Below are 18,848 nucleotides of genomic sequence, written 5' to 3'. Positions count from 1 at the left end.
CCCTCTCTTGCTACTACATTTCAATCTGCTCGCATCGTTCAGTGGCTTGAAATGAGAGGTTTTTAAATTAAATTTACATGAAAACCGTCCACGCTATTGAAATACGCCAGAGGGATAAATTATTCTTTATTAGATTTTCTATCGATATGGACAAAAATCACGATCCTACTGGCAATAGTTATCGAATAGGAGGGTGTTAAACATTTGAAGAAAAAAAATATTTTTTCTGAAAAAACTATGAACTTTCTTCCAATATAGTGTTACACTTCTTTGTTATATACAACATGGGCTATTCGCTCTAAAAATCTACAGGGTTATTTCACTTCCACTCTATTTTAACGTGACAATACTCTACATTGTGTTCAATGGAAAAATGAAAATGCATTATCTTTTTTCTTTGTATATGTCTGTTCCGCCTTCTATACAGCATTTTCAGAGGTTAAATTCACGATCAGTTATAAAAGTGATATTAAAATTGTTTGTGCAGTAAAATAGCGGTTCTTGAATTTATTTAACGTTTACTTACGTCTTCGTCCGTGTATAAATTAAAATTGAGTGGATGATAATGGAAACTCTTGTGTTACCAATGTGTAACGTAACTAAGAATCCTTGGTAATCAGCAATTAGCCCTCTTGTTGTAAAATATATAACGCTCTCATAAGATGTACCGGTACATATTTAAATGCTTTTCTTCGTTAAAATTTTCCACATGTTCCCTTGATTGATCACGTCAAGCCTTTTTCAAAATCTACATAATTAAATACACTTATATATTAAAATGATTTAGATTTTGCTGACTAATATTATAGAAGTTAAATGCATATGCTTTTAAATAGAATAGTTATTTCTAAACGAAATAATAGTATGGGTTACTAGATATACAGGCTGGGAGGTGTTCAGTGACAGTCCTTTTAAGGTACGAATCCTTAGCATAGAATGTATGGAAAAGTTCTCTGCGGTTACATTTCGCAGGAATTATTATTTTACATGATAATTTTTTAACCTATCATCTTTTGAACACATTTATAAATACACATTTTATATATTTCTTTACATTATAGTTCTCAGTTCCTACAAATATTTTGCATAATGTTTCTGTCAAGTTTATGACTTAAAGAGTATTTTAATACCTTAATTATTAATAAATAACTTTACGTACCGGTACTTTAATGGATGTTTGGCAATGCTGTTACCGAAATGTAGACGTACACTTCACCTAAGATCTGAGTTTCGCAGGACATAGGTAATAGAGTTTTGCAGAGTCTCACGTGCAGCAGTAGTGAATATTTACATCATTTCCCCTTACTGCTGTGGAGAAGTGGTACAAATGCTACTGAATTTACTACAATGTTGCAATTTTTTCGGTAAACAAAGTGGATTTCTCACTGAATAAAAGTAAATAATACAAAATTATGAATGAAAATTATGTTCCTTTTATCTTAACAATTTAATCTACGACGTTGCTACCATTGAACACCTTTCACTATGTGCTTTCATTGTCTTCGTGAGTTTAATGTATATATTGTTCAAGCTTTTTCAATTTGTTGTAATATTCAAGTTGTCTGCATAACAGATATGTGATGAAATATCGTGAATAATGTCAATGTATTTATGAAGTTGCTGCAACAGTCGTGTTATTTGCAGAATTATCCATATTTCTTTCAGTTTTAATTGTATTGTGTACTATGAAAGATAACTATGGTGTACAGTAATTTATTTCACAAAACATGTATTGATATTCTTACAGAGGGAAGTTTGGGACAGTCTACCGATGTAGAGAAAAAAGCACAGGTCTTCAACTAGCAGCAAAGTTCGTAGCCACTCCCAGACGAGAAGACCGTCGCAATGTGGAGCGTGAGATCGAAATCATGCGGATCTTGCAGCATCCACGCCTCATCCAGCTTTACGACGCATTCGACAACGGCAAAGTCATGTGCGTCGTTCTTGAGCTGTGAGTAACTTTGTGTAATATCCAGAAGTGGAACTTGAAACCTGAACATGTATAAATATAAAACAATGTTCTATTTTTTATTTTAGTTTTAAATAGGCTCAATTTTATTTCAAGTGAAGAGTGCAATGTTATGTTGGTAGGCTACACTTGCCAGCGTTTTTAAACATAAACATCTTCATCTCTACAACGTTCATATATCTCCCATCTCACAATGATAGGCCTATAGACAATAACTAACAAAAAAATATCAGCAACTCGTTGGTACAATCAGATATACCCAGATGAAGAAAGTAAGGAAAAATATGACATTAAAATTTTATAAAGCAATGATATTGACATTAAAGTTTTATAAAACAATGATATTACCAGTGCTTTTTTTCTGGAAAAAAGTTTACCGGTAAACTTTTTTCCAGAAAAAAAGCACTGGTAATATCTATCACTATATCACATTATACAACAAAAACGTAGGTTTAAAAATATTAGGCCTATATACCTTATATTACAATAAGTTCCAAACGGAGCTCATCGATTTTAAGCATAATGGAAATTTTGCGATTTCGAGCTATAGTTTCAGGATCAATAACGGAAGATGGCAGCACTAGATCGCATGAGTTACTTTTGCACCAACGATAATAATGAGAAAATGTAAACTCTTGGACTCGGCAGTGGCGGCAATTTTAATTTTCAATCTCGCTTATAAAATATATCTCGTTGGAATTTGTAATGGCAAAAAGTTTACCTGAACGCGTTCCGGACCGTTCCGGCTGAAAAAAAGCGCTGGACATTACCATTCTTAAAATATAATTAAAATACAATAAATAATTAAAACAGTTGTATGAACACAATTTTTTTTATCATTCATAGTGTTCTGCCCAAGGGCAAATCTTTCACTTCAAACCCAGCATTCTACAGGCTTACCTATTTCCTGCCTTCCTCTTAGTTCCGCATATGATCCATATATCTTAATGTCGTCTATCATCTGATATCTTTTTCTACCCCGAACTCTTCTCCCATTCATCATTCCTTCCATTGTATCCTTCAGAAGGCAATTTATTCTCAACCAGTGACCACAAGGTGATATGAATGGCATATTTTTAAATGCTACCATCGTCCTGGCTGGACAATGAGTGTTTTCACAAAAGAAATTTTTGGACTATGGTTGTTTTATGAAAACCACTAAAATTTCCACTCCTACAACACAGGACTATGGTGTTTTTTCTCCTAACCAGGGGCGTATTCTGCGGACTACCGGGGCTACCGGCAGTAGCCCAAGGAAATTACAAAAGAAAAAGTTTATAATATAACATAATGTAATAATTTTGTATTATTAGTTTTACCATAGTAATTAAAATTAAAGTAATTGTTAGATATATTTTGTGTAATAATAGGGTCAGCGGTAGCCCAAACCCTTTAACCAGTATACGCCACTGCTTCTAACAACTAATTCAGCAGATGGCCGCTACATTACACTCACCATATGCTTAATATCTCAAATTTGTATTTATTGGACTATGGTTCTTTTTTCAAAAAACCCTTCAGATATATATTTTTTTGTTATTATAGACGCATTGTAGTTATTTGAATGTTTCTTACATCTGTAAGAATCTTGTGTCCTTTCAATAATAAATAATTTAGGAAATAGTTTTACTTGAAAAAAGACAAAGCTAAATTCCTAAGCAAAATCTTTAATTATCTTTTGTATATATTAAATTCATACAAAATTTGTTGAGCCTAGTGTTTTTATATTTCAGAATTGAAGGAGGTGAACTTTTTGAAAGAGTAATAGACGATGACTTCATACTAACGGAGAAGTCATGCACAGTTTTTATGAGACAAATATGTGAAGGCATTGAATTCATTCATAAGCAGAGTATATTACATCTTGATATGAAGGTAAGTAATAACATTGAAAATAATACAATATTTACTCGTAATTTCTGTATTAGATACAAACACAATAACTAAATACGTTGTTTAAAAGTCAAATTATTTGGAGTAGAAGTATGTTGCATGTTATCAATTACATTTGGGATTAAACAAATTTATGTTTCACTTATTTTGAAATGTTAGTCATAATTACTACCTATTTATGACAAATTACAGAGTGGAAACCTTACTTACAGTTGATGTATGTTATGAATATTTTTTCAGCCTGAAAACATATTGTGTCTAACAAAAACCGGTAACAGGATAAAAATTATAGATTTTGGCTTGGCAAGAAAGTATGACCCTCAAAAGAAACTACAAGTTTTATTTGGCACTCCTGAATTTGTGGCACCAGAAGTTGTCAATTTTGACCAAATATCGTATGGAACAGACATGTGGTCAGTTGGAGTCATCTGTTACGTTTTGTAAGTAAACTATGAAATGAGTATAGGATATAGTATAAAAATGGTGGAAATTTGAAGCTACAGAAAGACTAAGTTTACTTCTTGTTTATTAATTTAATTTACTATCATAATTAATTCAATTCTTCTGGTTTATGGATTATACAAATGCTTCACAAGCACTGCAATATCTCTGAATACTATGAGATGAGTCATGAGAGTAATGTGCATATTAGGAAATATAAGTTCACTTTGATTTGAGACTCAAATATATATATACTTCGAGACTATACTGGAACTCTAAAGACACAGCTTGAATTAGGTATATGTACACTTTCCTTCTTGCTTTTCACTCTAAGTACCGGTATCATGTAACATTTTCATAGATTCTAGACTTCTAAAGCACAAGCTCTATATTGGTGTTTGACTTACATATAATTTCAAATAATAATAATAATAATAATAATAATAATAATAATAATAATAATAATAATAATAATAATATGATTATGTCTCGTAAACAGAATATTGTAGGAAATGGAAATATAAGAATTGGAAATTTATCTTTTGAAGAGGTGGAGAAGTTCAAATATTTTGGAGCAACAGTAACAAAAATATAAATTATACTCAGGAGGAAATTAAACACAGAATAAATATGGGAAATGCCTGTTATTATTCGGTTGAAAAGCTTTTATATTCCAGTCTGCTGTCAAGAAATCTGAAAGTTAGAATTTATAAAACAGTTATATTACCAGTTGTTCTTTATGGTTGTGAAACTTGGATTCTCACTTTGAGAGAGGAACATAGGTTAAGGGTGTTTGAGAATAAGGTTCTTAGGAAAATATTTGGGGCTAAGAGGGATGACGTTACAGGAGAATGGAGAAAGTTACACAGAACATTAAATCCAGACGTTTAAGATGGGCAGGGCATGTAGCACGTATGGGCGAATCCAGAAATGCATATAGAGTGTTAGTTGGGAGGCCGGAGGGAAAAAGACCTTTAGGGAGGCCGAGACGTAGATGGGAAGATAATATTAAAATGGATTTGAGGGAGGTGGGATATGATGATAGAGAATGGATTAATCTTGCTCAGGATAGGGACCAATGGCGGGCTTATGTGAGAGCGGCAATGAACCTCCGGGTTCCTTAAAAGCCTGTAAGTAAGTAAGTAATAATAATAATAATAATAATAATAATAATAATAAGTGCTTTTTTCTGGCAGAACGTGCTGAAACAGCATTCTGGCACCTTTTTGTTGCATTTTTCATCGTGGAACCGAAATATTTGTGAATAACTATGTTTTTAATATAATTTTTCTTTGAATTCCGCTTAGATGTTGAAAGTCTTAGTTGGACGAAAAGGAGGCTAAAAACGACAAAATTCCCTTGCAGTGAACAGTAATCATCTCCTCTTCCATTGTAAAATATTGTACACAGAGTTCCACCACCTTTTTCTCCAGAAAAAAGCACTGATAATGATGATGATAATAATAATAATAATAATAATAATAATAATAATAATAATAATAATAATAATAATAATAATAATAATAATAATAAGTTGTGAGTAGATTTGTATATAAGTTTCTGACATTGCCAAAGGTTCAAAATTACAATATAAAAAAATTTTATCAATGCACGTTGTTGTCGAATGTTGGTTCATTGCATTGGATCTGTGTTCAAATCTCGAAGAGTCAAGATAGAATTTTAAATGGGCATTGTTTAAAGATTTCCAGTATTTCCGTTTCCCAGTTATTTGCATTAAGAACTGAGAAAGGGGAAGAGATTAATGGATATTGTATGATTATAAGATTCGGTAACTTGTTCGATAAACCATAAAGTATCAGTCATAATATTTGTCCCTCTCCACCTTCAATGGAATGGGTGAAAGCAAGAAGAGATGAAGTTGCTGAAAGCTTAATTTGTCAAATATTGCATGTGATATGCTGGGCACATCCTCGTTTTTCTAATAAATTTGCTTGCTTTCTTTTTTTAGGCTTTCTGGATTATCGCCATTCATGGGAGAGACAGATATTGAGACTATGGCTAATGTAACAATAGCAAAGTATGATTTTGATGACGATGTGTTCAATGAAATCTCAGAGGATGCTAAGGACTTCATAACACAGTTACTTGTGAAGGACAAAGAGTACGTTCATTGTTTATCTGCTAATTTTAACATTCTGTAGGCTATAATATTATGCTGCTGTTTAACAATATTAAGTGCATACTATGTAAACATATTAACTGCATAATTACTGTATGAATTTTTAGACTTCACGGAGATTGTTTTCAAAAGTAGACTTTTAGGCATTTTTCATTGTTAAATTCATGTGCCACAGGTGTAGCTCAGTCGGCTAAGGCCCTTGCCTGCCAATCCGGAGTTGCACTCGAGAGTGGGTCTGATTTTCACTTGGGCTGATTACCTGGTTGGTTTTTTCCGAGGTTTTCCCCAACCGTAAGGCGAATGTCAGGTAATCTATGGCGATCTTCAGCCTCACCTCTTTAAATACCATCTCGCTATCCTCAATTCCATCTACGCTAAATAACTCCACAGTTAATACAACGTCTGCAGTCTCTAGTCATGGTACTTTCATTTAACTTGGGAAAACCGGAACAACCAAGTGTCCCAGCTGAACCTGGCAGGAACAAAGGGACACGACTCTGAAAACCGGAAATGTTCGACCAAATCGGGATGTCTGGTCACCTTACTTTTTATGTAAATGAATTTTTCATAGTGATTGTTGAATTATACTGCCTCATTTGTATGTTATGGTACCATACCCTCAAAACTACTTTACTTCCTTCTTCACATTTGAAAAGTGCTATTTATGAATTATTCAATTACTTACCAGTGCCGGTATGTTGTAAAAGTCTCCTAATGAAATCGATATGAAACTAAATGTTTTGATATCAACGTTGAAAATATCCTCTTTCACACCAGTACCGTACTCAAAATATCCACTGCAATCTAAGCACTACCTCACATTAGTGAATGTGCATTCAAATCGATCTTGTGTTCTGATTACTCGTGATTTTATTCACGACTTTCTTTCTCCAACCAAACAACGAATGTATTTTGCCTTTTGTTTACATAGTATGTACGTACGCCTCTTCCATTTAACTCTAGCCTAATAAAGCATCTATTGACTATGCCTGAAGTATAGACAGGACTAGGACAGAACTACTTTCTGAAGGGCAGCATGAGATTTCTTTTGTAGCATAACCTGTAGTACTTGTAGTAAAGTAGCTTATAATATTATATGTTACTAACAATGTCTTTCTTATATACTGCTCTATGTCTGCATAACATCAGAAGATTGGACACCTTAGCAAATAAGCTCAACAATAAAATTTAATTTCGCTGTAAGTATGTTATGTATACACTATACATATATGTGTCTATTCACGTCAGGTCAGTGTAAGAATACTTGAAGGTATGACAAAGGCCCACGTTTTCTTTTAGAGGTAGACCTAATAATGCATGATGACTGTAATGATATTGCAATTAACCCACAATAAAAATCGAAATTGTAACCTTTCTTTTCAAAATTCACCGTTTTTTCGTTTTGATTATATGTCGTTTGGAGTTATGAATTGAATGACATCAACATATCTTGAAAAATACGTTAACTGTTCTCATTCTGTCATTTTAAATTACATAAATTACCGCTGGTAGAGTAGGCGCAAGAAGAGCTTGCCACGGAAAGCTGCGCAAACTTTCAGAAACATTCGGGTGCACTCGACCTCGCTTCGATTGGCAAACTGTCGTCAGTTCTCAGTCGTCTGCTGGCTTGATGTTTCGAGTGAGATTTATCACAGCGCATTTAACATAACCTAAACCTTGTTGCAGAGTAACTAGTAACATAACATTGTTGAAAATACAGAAGCACGATTTTTTTTACATATAAAATCACTGAATGAAATGACAAATATGTAATTGTTGAAAATACAGAAACACGAATTTTTTTACATATAAAATCACTGAATGAAATGACAAAGATGTTATAAGAAATATGTAATCGTGTAATAATTGATATTTGACGTTGTAATAAAACACTAATATTATGTGATTTTATTAAAATGTTCCAATAACTAGGGTACTATGGTCGGTTTATTTTAATCCATATATACTCATAACTTTATGGACGTTATAAATAATTCCCTATTTTGACTGTGTAACGTTTTATTAGCACTTTCTAATTTAGAGCGAAACGGGGGGCATTGTTAAGTACATAGAATGTTATACAGAACTCTGTTATTTAACAAACATACTTTGAACTACATAAAACTCCTGATATCAGGGATAAAACTCAGAATATGTAACGCAAACGCTAGCTTCTACCCGCTCTACTCACGATACGAACAGTTCAAGACCGCGCTTTCGAATGCACCCTGAAAACAGCATTAGGTGATTCATAGCAGCCCTGTAACGAGCATGGCGGCAAGAGGACCGAATATCGTTCTCTGCTCATCAGTCAAATGGGCAAGCTTTCTTTGTGCTTCCTCTAGAAGTGATTATTTATGTGTCATAACACTGATTTTAAACTGTGACTTTTGGAAAGAAAGGTGGCGATTGTCCATCTTGCTCCAGATCTAACTGTAAATTATACTAAACCTACTTACAATCCAGAAAAATAATACTTATGGTTTCATAATTCATCGTGTCCATTCATTATAAGAATTCAATATTCAAGTGTACTTCAATTACACATTTGTTCAGCTCATATTTCATATTTTAGAGAGTGAGCTGCAAAACCCATCCATTGAGATTTTTCATATTATTTAATGTGGCATGAAACTGTGAATATTACTTTAAAATCTACCACACCTCTTCCCTTCCAAGTAAGCAGTGTTCAGGTATTCTTTCTTCTTCTTTTTTCATCCATTTTACCTCCCCTGTAGTACAAGCAGGAATTCAACACAGAAAACATTTTGTCTATATAATCAACTACATTTCTTCTTCCAACTCTCTATAGATACTAAGAGAGTATATTTAAATGGGTCATCATACCGATAACTTTATGTCTTACAGATATTCAAACGCAATTACAATCAAACAACTGCTATTATTGTAGCATTGCTAAAATGAACTTATAAACAAAAATATCATTCTTGTCTCTTCCAGTTAAGTAGCTACAGTAGATGGTTACAGATCAAGACAAACTGCAGGTATTCGTGTATCTAGATATCTTAAGTATTATTATTATCTGGTATGCTTTGTCTACGGGCAACCTCAAAATTTGAGGAAGCAAAAATTCAATAATACTTCATTCTTGATTACACTTTTTAACACTAATATATCATTGATAAACTATTAAGTTATTCAAGTTAAATAACTAATAACTTCACTGTGTTAATCTTTAAGTAACATCACATTTTAAATATTAAAAGAGTGAAGTTGTTACCTATTTAATTAATTACGGTAACTTAATAGTTCATCAATGATATTATCAATACCGTACTCTAAACGAGCTTATTTTTCTCATAGTTAAATACAGTCGATATAATAAATCATGATTGGTTTCCGATATCATTAGATTAATGGGCCTATACATTAAAATATTTCAGTAACAAACTACCTATACGACATTGCTTGCATAGGGAATAACCCCAAGATAAAATAGCATTGAGAAAAATTTAAATTTATATCATATAAAATAATAGTGTGTTTTTTATGATGATTTTTTAATGGGATTCATATAATACGATGAAGATTCAACAATGTTTGTCACAATTACTGCAGTGACTAAAAGAATATCATCATGAATATTATATACGGAATACTACAACTGTTTTTTTTTTTTGCTTCAAATGGTATGATTCAAGATTTCCAAATACTGAAACGGTATGACAAAATAATGCATTATGGTTCAATCATTGAGGAAGTATGAACCTCGTAAAATTAAAATTTCGTATAGTACTTCTTAAAGTAGGTACCTACTCTAGTATATGTATGTATATAATCCGAATTGCTTCAGCTATTTTCTTAGGAAGGAACAGAGAAGAAAGAAATATACTGCAATATAATCTTTTAATATTTAGTCAACACAAGTTTTATATTTGTTTGTCACGCTATGTATTCCTGCAGAAAAACAGAAATAGCAGTAATTGATTAACTAGTAGACCTACTCGTGTTAATTATGTAAGTCTGTGCGGCTTATAGCTGTTTTGGTGCTTCATCACACCATCCTCATAGCCTACCGGTACTAGATCTCGGTGTCATCTCATACTTCTCTGCCTGTTGTGTGGGTGCGTTTGATTGTTGAAAAGTGTTGTGAAGTGGAGTCAAATAGTGTGCGTGTACTGAAATTGATCTGTGTGTTGAGAATTTGATCGGGGTGTATTTTAGTGTGTATATTTCGTATTGTTCTAAAAACACACTAAAACACACCTCGATCAAATTCTCAACACACAGATCAATTTCAGTACACACACTATTTGACTCCACTTTACAACACTTTTCAACAATCAAACGCACCCACACAACAGGTAGAGAAGTACGAGATGACGCCGAGATCTAGTAGGCTATGAGGATGGTGTGATGAAACACCGAAACAGCTGTAAGCCGCACAGACTTACATAATTAACACGAGTAAGTCCGCTAGTTAATCAATTACTTATATTCAAGTGTTAAAAGTAGTGTACGCAAGATTCAAAATGGAGAAATAGCAGATTACGTGTGCATTGATAGCAAACTTTCTCTGTAATAATCTCGTACTTGTAACTCTCATTATACTTTTCTGTGATAAATAGGCTTCATACAGAAAGATATGTGATACAGTCTTAGGTAGCAAATGAAAACTGCTTCTTTATATTGCATTTGGTAGCATTCTCCTTAAAATACCGATTTAATATTGTGATATAAACTGTCAGTTACTCAGATAACATACTTTAAATATAAAGCACCAACAAAGTTCAAGAAAGGATTATTTTATGCTATGGCGAAATCGTTTATCTTTTTAATTTCTCATCCTATAACCTCATAATTAATTTGCCTTCCACAATAATTTCCACCTATAAATAGTTTGCTCTCGGATATGAAAGATGGACACAAAGTAACAAATCTGAGAGTTTGTAGAATACAGAAGTTTTGGTGTGAAGTGCAGATACGAAATGTTTTATTTATTTTACTACAATTTGTTATAGCTGCATGGAATATTATGTTTTATTTCTTTCGCTTCAGTATTTTGTTTCTCCCTGTTCCTGCTGAAGGTGGTATGGCTAGAGTGTGACTGGTGGCGTCAGTTTGTTCTTAACTCTGGGTCTTTGTCTGCCTTCCCTTCCAGACGACGTATGTCCGCTACCCAGTGCCTGGCACACCCTTGGCTGAGGAGAAAACCCAAACCACCACCGCCTGTCGCAGAAGAACTCGACGTGGCTAAAGATAATTTGCGCTTCTTTGTGGAGCGTTGGAACGAGCACCCGAACAGTCCGTATCTGTTCGACAAGACGTGCCACACCATCTCTCCCTGCCTGTTCATGTCCCCTGACATTGAGACGGTCCCCTCGCAGAATTCCCTGCGAGGTCTCTCTCCTTCACCATGCAGCTCATTGTCGGTGTCCGTCTCCAGCTCTCCCGACTCCATCTTGGAACATGACTTCCCCGACGGGGATCCTGGCAACTTCCTCCATTACACATTTGAGCACAAGCATCCTCCTCCTCCAAAGTATCACTTGGAGCGACTCCAGGCGTTCGAACGCCGAGCGTCGGACAGCTCGTGCGTATTGAGAAGAAGCGGAGACATGGCTGCCAGAGTGAATTTGGCAGACGAGATCCGCAAACTCTCGGACAAGCTGTTCCAAATGGCGTCTATGCACGGGTCTGCTTCAGACTTTGACAATAACAACATCGAAGAGACCCAGATTCCCACCCCCACTTTCACTCCTGTACCCGCACCGCCACCCGTACACCACGGCCCCATGTACTCGAGTCCGTTCATGGGGACAATACGTCAGACACCGCCACTGTCTAGTAGAAGAGAGAGCATACAGGACGAAGGGGGCAGACGTCCTAAGTTCCGCTTCTCGAACCTGAATCGGGACGTCCCTATTGGCGCACCTGCTCCTCCCACTAACTTCACTTCCTTCATGGTTGCAAACGCTGCAGGGATATCTCCATGTTCGTCCCGCACCTCGACCGACACTGCATTCAACAGTCAGTCCTCCGCCTCTTCCAGTCAGTCTGCCCCACCATCCCCACGGCATTCCCCTGAAACAGACAGGTCCGAGCCTCCTGGTGCCGACATCACTAAAGACCTCCTCCTTCACCTTCTTGACAAGTGGGACGATAAGCAAACGGTGACATGCAGTCCGATAGAAACTTGTCGCAAAGCTATATCCATGGACTGGTCAGAGGAAGAGTCTTTGGGTCAGCGAACCATGACCTCGTTAGCCACCTACTTTCAGTCATCTCGAACCATTGAGAAAAAACATCCAGTTTTACCATCACGATTTGGAGTGTAATTGTAAGACAAAAACAAATGGTAAATTTTCAATACAAGAGCATACGCACAATTACTTTGTTGCACGGGCGCTAGGTCATGTGTGTTTGCAATGTCGTCCGCAGAGAGCGGCTGACTGCGAGCCAGAGCCTGAGACACAAGTGGCTGAGCGAGGTGGCCGTCAACACAGCTCTCAGCAAAGTAAAGCTGAAGCGTTACGTCATCAAGAAGCGGTGGATCAAAGCTGTCAATACAATCATCGCACTCAGAAGAATGGGAGCCAAATTGGATTTTGACTCGGTTTAATCGAGCAGTGTCTATTTTTTATTTTCTTATATATTATACTGAGTGTATTAGTATATTTGTACAGGATAAATGAGTGTACATATTTTAGACCCCTCACTGTCTGTACATGTATGTATCCTTGCACATAATTATAATTCGTGTCTGTTTTATGGAGAAGTGAATGGTTTTGTCAGAATATCCACTGCTTACATTTATTTTTTGAGTGCAATGGTTGATATTGAAAGGTAAAAGATACAGTACTTTCCACATTTACGTACACTAGTCAGTTGTAAAGATTCAGAATGGTATACATTTGACACTGGTGAAAATTAATTTTGCGGAAGCAATTTTGTCTAATGTATAGACATGTTAATACAATCCATATTTATATTTTGAGATTTATATGTTTGGATCAAGTATTGTGCATTACTTGTATTCTATATTTTTTATTTCAAGTCTAGAACATTTTGTATTCTATTTCCATTATATGCAGTATGTTTCAAACTTGATAACTTTGATTCCAATCCAATCCTTTATTCCATAATAAAAAAAATATACATAATGACTATGTCTCTGTAATTGTGTTTTATTTCTATCTGTTCTGAGTGTCCACAATTAACAGGAACTGCATTCATGACTGTTTTCCTTGACTGCAACGGTAGAGCTGAGACGAGATGTTATGGCACCAACCTGCGCGAAGTTTTAAATTGCCGGCCAGCAGGGTAGAGGAGTGGGGGTTGTTTGGGTTACGGTTCTCAAGCTCAGAGCGGCAGGCATATCCGTTTCATCTCTTTCTAAAAACATTCGTCTTACTTTAGTATCACCACTTTCCTACTCAAGAGTCCGAAGGTACCTAATGAAATTACGCCTGCTATTCCATCTTTATATTTTTATTCTCCGTCCGAATCAGACGACTGATCTGTGCTGGAATCAGATGTCCCTAAGTTTATGGAAATGTTCTCCAAAATACTGTCCATCACGTGCTCACTCTCAATGTAATTGTTCTCTACTTTCTTCACATAATCATACATTGATATCCATTTTTGGAAGAAGCGATTACAGAGTCAGCCTCTGCTTATGCGTAGCTTAGAAATTATAGACGAGTCTTCTTATGACTTCCTCATCAAAACTGTCTACAGCTGCAACAATCTTCTTCTTCGGCTGTGATTTTTCTGGACTGGAGAAAGAATCTGCTGTTCTTGCATCAATATTTTTCCCTTCTTTCCTCATTCTTGCCAAAGTTCGCTTTGAAATACCAGTGGCAGCCAGTACTCTTGCACACACGCTTTTCAATGGAATTGGTATTCCATTTACAGCCTCTTCTGACATAAATTTCCATACATTGTATACTATTTCATGTCCTTGACTATGAACTACTCTATGATTTCACACCTTAGACAATGTCATAATGAGGGCGCTCAGAAGGACAATGTTTTCAGTATTAGCAATAGCGGTAGTAGCAGAACGATCTGAACGCTCGGAATGCTAGTAACCAACTAATCAAACACTCCTCCAGTTGAGTGTGAGGGCAAGTCCAAGCAAACGAACTAAAATGCGTCCCTCGCACTGGTGCCATAACTTCTCGTCCGGGCTCTACCTGCCATTAGTAAGAAAAAAAAACATACGAGGGGTACTCATTTCTTTTGTTTAATTATATATCATCAGACAGTAGAATTTATGGTGAATAATATAAATTTTACGAATAGAATAAAATAAAAAAAAATGTAGACTATTAAACTTAGTCTCTTGAATTCGGACTATAAGTTCCCCTATATCTAACCTTAATAAAAGACAAATTCGATGGTGTTCAGGTAAAGGGGATATCATTTTTTGTGCAAATGGAGTTTTGTTCCCCAGGTGAATACACATGTTAAATTCTACAAGCAAATGTAAAAAAAAAAAAAAATAAAAAACAAAAAATATAAAAATAACATTCGATGAGTTTTATTTGTATAGAAAATTATTTGTAATAAGGGTTCTAAGTTTAATTTTCATTTATCTCAAAACTCATTTTTATTATTTATCTCCCTTTACTCAAACACCATCGAATTTTTTTATTTATTTGTTTTTTTTATATGATATGATGATATGATTTATTGTCATTAAGCAAAACATACCAACTGGTCGATGGCCCTTCACATTTCTGTATTTAGGGACTCACCATCACTATTTACAGATTTCCATACTGAACTATCTAGTTCTCAAAATTACATTCCTGCCCCTAACTCAGTAGTGTCAGAGTTGTAAGCTCCGAAACCCGTTGTGGAGCTAGAGACGTCCAATCGGAGCGTGAACTTGCTTATGTCTGTGGAAGCACCAGAGCAGGCAACGAGTTATAGTGGAGCGCTCTGCTCCGTTTAGGCTGTGTCTGACAACGCTGCCCTAACTTAACACATTTCTAACCCTATCTATTCTAACGACCACCTTCCAAATTCCTCTAATATCTGACTAACTATTCCCCTACACCCCAAAGTAGTTTACAATCCTCTCCTATACATATAATAATCACCACAACAAGATTCACTCATTATTATTGTTCTTGGTCCATTTTCAGTTCTATTAAATAAATTATTTACTCTCGTTTCAAAACATTGTACCACATTCACACCACACTTGTCCACGTAACACTAAACTATCCGGTTCTCAAGATTACATTCCTACCTCTAACTTAACACATTTCCAACCCTATCTATTCTAACAACCACCCTCCAAATTTCTCTATCTGACTATTCCCCCTTCACCCCAAAGTAGAAACACCATCGAATTACAAATTAGATACCTTTGAAGAAATAAAGAGAAAAATAATTTAATTTTCGTAAAGGCAGGTCATGTGTAGGATAATAGGTTGCACTTTAAAATCCAAAATTACTTCTAGAAAAGTAAATGGAATTTAATATCAAAACACATTCGCTTTCATAGACCAAAAGAAGGCATTGAGTGGAGTGGACATAATTATTGTCAAATGATGGTGTTTCATATTAAATAATAAATGCAGTTATAATATTTATACATAGAATCTCATTACAGTAAAAATGAATTCTCAGCAAACAGATTGGGATTCATCAAGGATGCAGTTCAGGCCCTATTTAGGCATACTCAACATGTGCAACTACACAGGGCGGCAAAATACAGCTAGTAATAAAAAGATGTTGACATTTTTATTAATTTTATCATTATGAAACTCGTTTTACATTAGTGTTCTGGGATTAATAGTATGGTATTATTAGTGCATCACTTCACCTTGAAATGACAGCACCATACAATATATTTTTCTCTTCAGAACAATTTACAAATTTTTAACTGTGTTACATATTCATTTAAGTTTAAATATTTCAATACAGTTTAAAACTGAAGTAAATAATTCCACAACTTATTGTTGGTAGCCTGTAAACCAACAATGATGCTGAAATTACGCTGAGAGAAGAGGGAGCGTAAAATAAATGACTGCACAGCGGCGTCATAAATCCTAAATACGGGCCTGATCCAGCTTATCAGCTTTTCTATACATTATATAGGTAGAGGTACATAAATTGAATGATTAACTACGGTACTGTACAAAACTATGGCCCTTTTTCTTGCCACAGAAATATATTACAGTCATGAGTGGCTTAAAAATTCTCAATCTACAGTTTTTAATCTTTGTTGAAATTAATTCAGTTTAATTTTGCATAGCATATGACAAATTTTTAGTTTTAGAAAATGATCAACAAAATAAAACATACAATATCTTGCAGCATTATTTATTAGTATTTACTTAATTACATTAAAGGACATTCTTCATAATAATTATTTATCATTTTCAACATTTGTCTGCTTATTATGAAAATTAGTCTAATTGATAAATCATTATAAAACTACATTACATTCATATTAAATTATTTATTACCAGTTATGGGAATTATTATAAGTGCTAGGAAACATTCAGTATACACATGCTATTTTGTCATTTTGGCGCCCTCTCCCAGCACAGCAGTACCCAGGGCACATGCCCCTCTTGCCCTTCTCTTCAGTGGATAGTGAGACAGTATTTTGACTAGATAAATCTGTGGATTCATCATGAACCTACCCAACATTCACTTTACTGTTTGAGAAAACATAAAAAAGACCAACGAAACTATTAGCCCAAACAGAATTTGAAATATGTCCAATCGCAGACTTAGAAGAAGAGTCTTCACTCATAAGGAAAAGAGATTTTTAGTAAAGGGGAATGATCAAGAATGGTTCAGTATTACTGCCAGCCAACATCTTAGAAAAGGTGAGATTTTGTAGAGGACGAAACAGTTGTATCACTAACTTATTTCGAGTATTTCGGTTTCGTTCCATTTGCCATATTGTCTCATTGATTAAAGATTTATCTACTGGATGTTCAGTTCAAAGTGTGTCATGGCTCGCTGTATGCTGTCATGTGGCTAGTCGATGAGCCTAGAGAATTCAATCTTCCTACACTTCCGCAGAGGTGTATTACCTACGAGGCAGAGAAGTTGCATAGCAAGTACTGCGTTCATTCTGAAGAGTATGTACCGATACATGCGGTAATGCCGGTAGTGGCAGGAATGTGAACTGCTTGGAAATACGTACTGTCGGGATATGGGGAGAGGGTTAAGACGATTACTTACGTATTTGTTGACATTAACTTCGACGGTCAACATGGACACAGAGCATTTGATTTGTGTTGTGGAATGTTGTGGTACGCAACCGATGATAACAAATACCCTGCGTACGACTTGCCGGCGCAAAACACAGTTCGAAAGAGGTTATGGTAGCATACAGACCGGTCAGACCGCCATCTGTTGCTACGACGTTCAAGTTATACCGTACACGTTCTCAAGTTCAGATTGAACACCTTGAATAATAGGCAACTTCTTTGACATATAAGCTGAAACTCGCTTCAAATCGGTGATTCAATAACAGTGACGTCATGACACACTTTGAAATGAACACCCAGTATGTATTATAGAATCATTAAAAGTGAAAATGTTTTCAAAGTAGTGTCGTAAGAATTTGAAAGACGAGGCAAATAGATGGAAGAATGAACAGTATAAGATAATGTAAGTAGATTTGTACCAGTTCTTTCCTGTATTCCTAAAAGTTGAGCCATACATTGATTTAGGTGAAATTCTAAAGGATAGGAAGCTATGTTTCCCATCTCACTTTAAGCATCTGTCTGTCTATCTATCTGTCAACTGCTGCTATTGATAAGTCAATTTTTTTTTCCTTCATAATATTATGTAAATTAATTTCGACATATTGTGTTCACAGCTATGTGTTTTTTCCATTTGTAAGGTTTCGTTACAATATATCTAGGAGAGATAATCATCTCAGAAAGTTGCTATTAAAAATTAACATCACGGTTATAGATGAAGTGTTCTGCCCCTACTGAGATGAAAATCTATTAGTGCTCCTGGTGTGTGAGTGCACAGATATGGAAATAAAATTTCGAACCACTCTTGATGATGCTTACAGCGCGAGGTGCATGCTACTGCAATTACTGTCCGTGTAATATTGGAACCAGACAGTCGTCAGGAGATCGACACACCACGCAGATGATAGGGTTTGTGTCTAGTCATAATAGCTCAGTCGTTTGCGTCGTCTGAGCGACGTCCGGAAGAACATGAGTTTGGTCCCTGTGGACGGCAGATTGTTTTATCGTAATATAAAGTTGTTTCCGACAACTGCGATGGTTGTTTCAGTTAGCTTTTTTCTCTTTATGTGGAATAAATTATTTCCCACGTTCTGTAGGATTGTATTTGGTGTAACTCCGCAAAAAGAACAGTATAAAAAACATATCGGAATATGTATGATAAGACTTTCTTGTGTTAAATTCTAACGTACTTTGTTTACAT

At 35.2% G+C, this 18,848-nt stretch overlaps 1 protein-coding gene across 3 annotated transcripts in view; it reads left to right on the top strand.

Annotated features, from left to right (window-relative positions):
- The window catches only part of LOC138697662 (myosin light chain kinase, smooth muscle-like), a 192,331-nt gene extending 179,341 nt beyond the window's left edge, over positions 1–12,990 (top strand). For all 3 annotated transcript variants that reach the window (XM_069823104.1, XM_069823101.1, XM_069823103.1), the window contains exons 4-8: positions 1,748–1,951; positions 3,703–3,844; positions 4,103–4,302; positions 6,273–6,425; positions 11,566–12,990. In XM_069823104.1, the coding sequence (XP_069679205.1) occupies positions 1,748–1,951; positions 3,703–3,844; positions 4,103–4,302; positions 6,273–6,425; positions 11,566–12,742 (1,876 nt within the window). In that variant the 3' untranslated portion in view covers positions 12,743–12,990. The remainder of the gene's footprint in view (positions 1–1,747; positions 1,952–3,702; positions 3,845–4,102; positions 4,303–6,272; positions 6,426–11,565) is intronic.
- Positions 12,991–18,848: the final 5,858 nt, after the last annotated feature.

Source organism: Periplaneta americana, chromosome 4 (genome assembly GCF_040183065.1).
Source record: "Periplaneta americana isolate PAMFEO1 chromosome 4, P.americana_PAMFEO1_priV1, whole genome shotgun sequence".
Lineage (NCBI taxonomy): Eukaryota > Metazoa > Arthropoda > Insecta > Blattodea > Blattidae > Periplaneta > Periplaneta americana.
The sequence above is the reverse complement of the archived record's forward strand: the minus strand, read 5'-3'. Positions and strand labels throughout refer to the sequence as shown.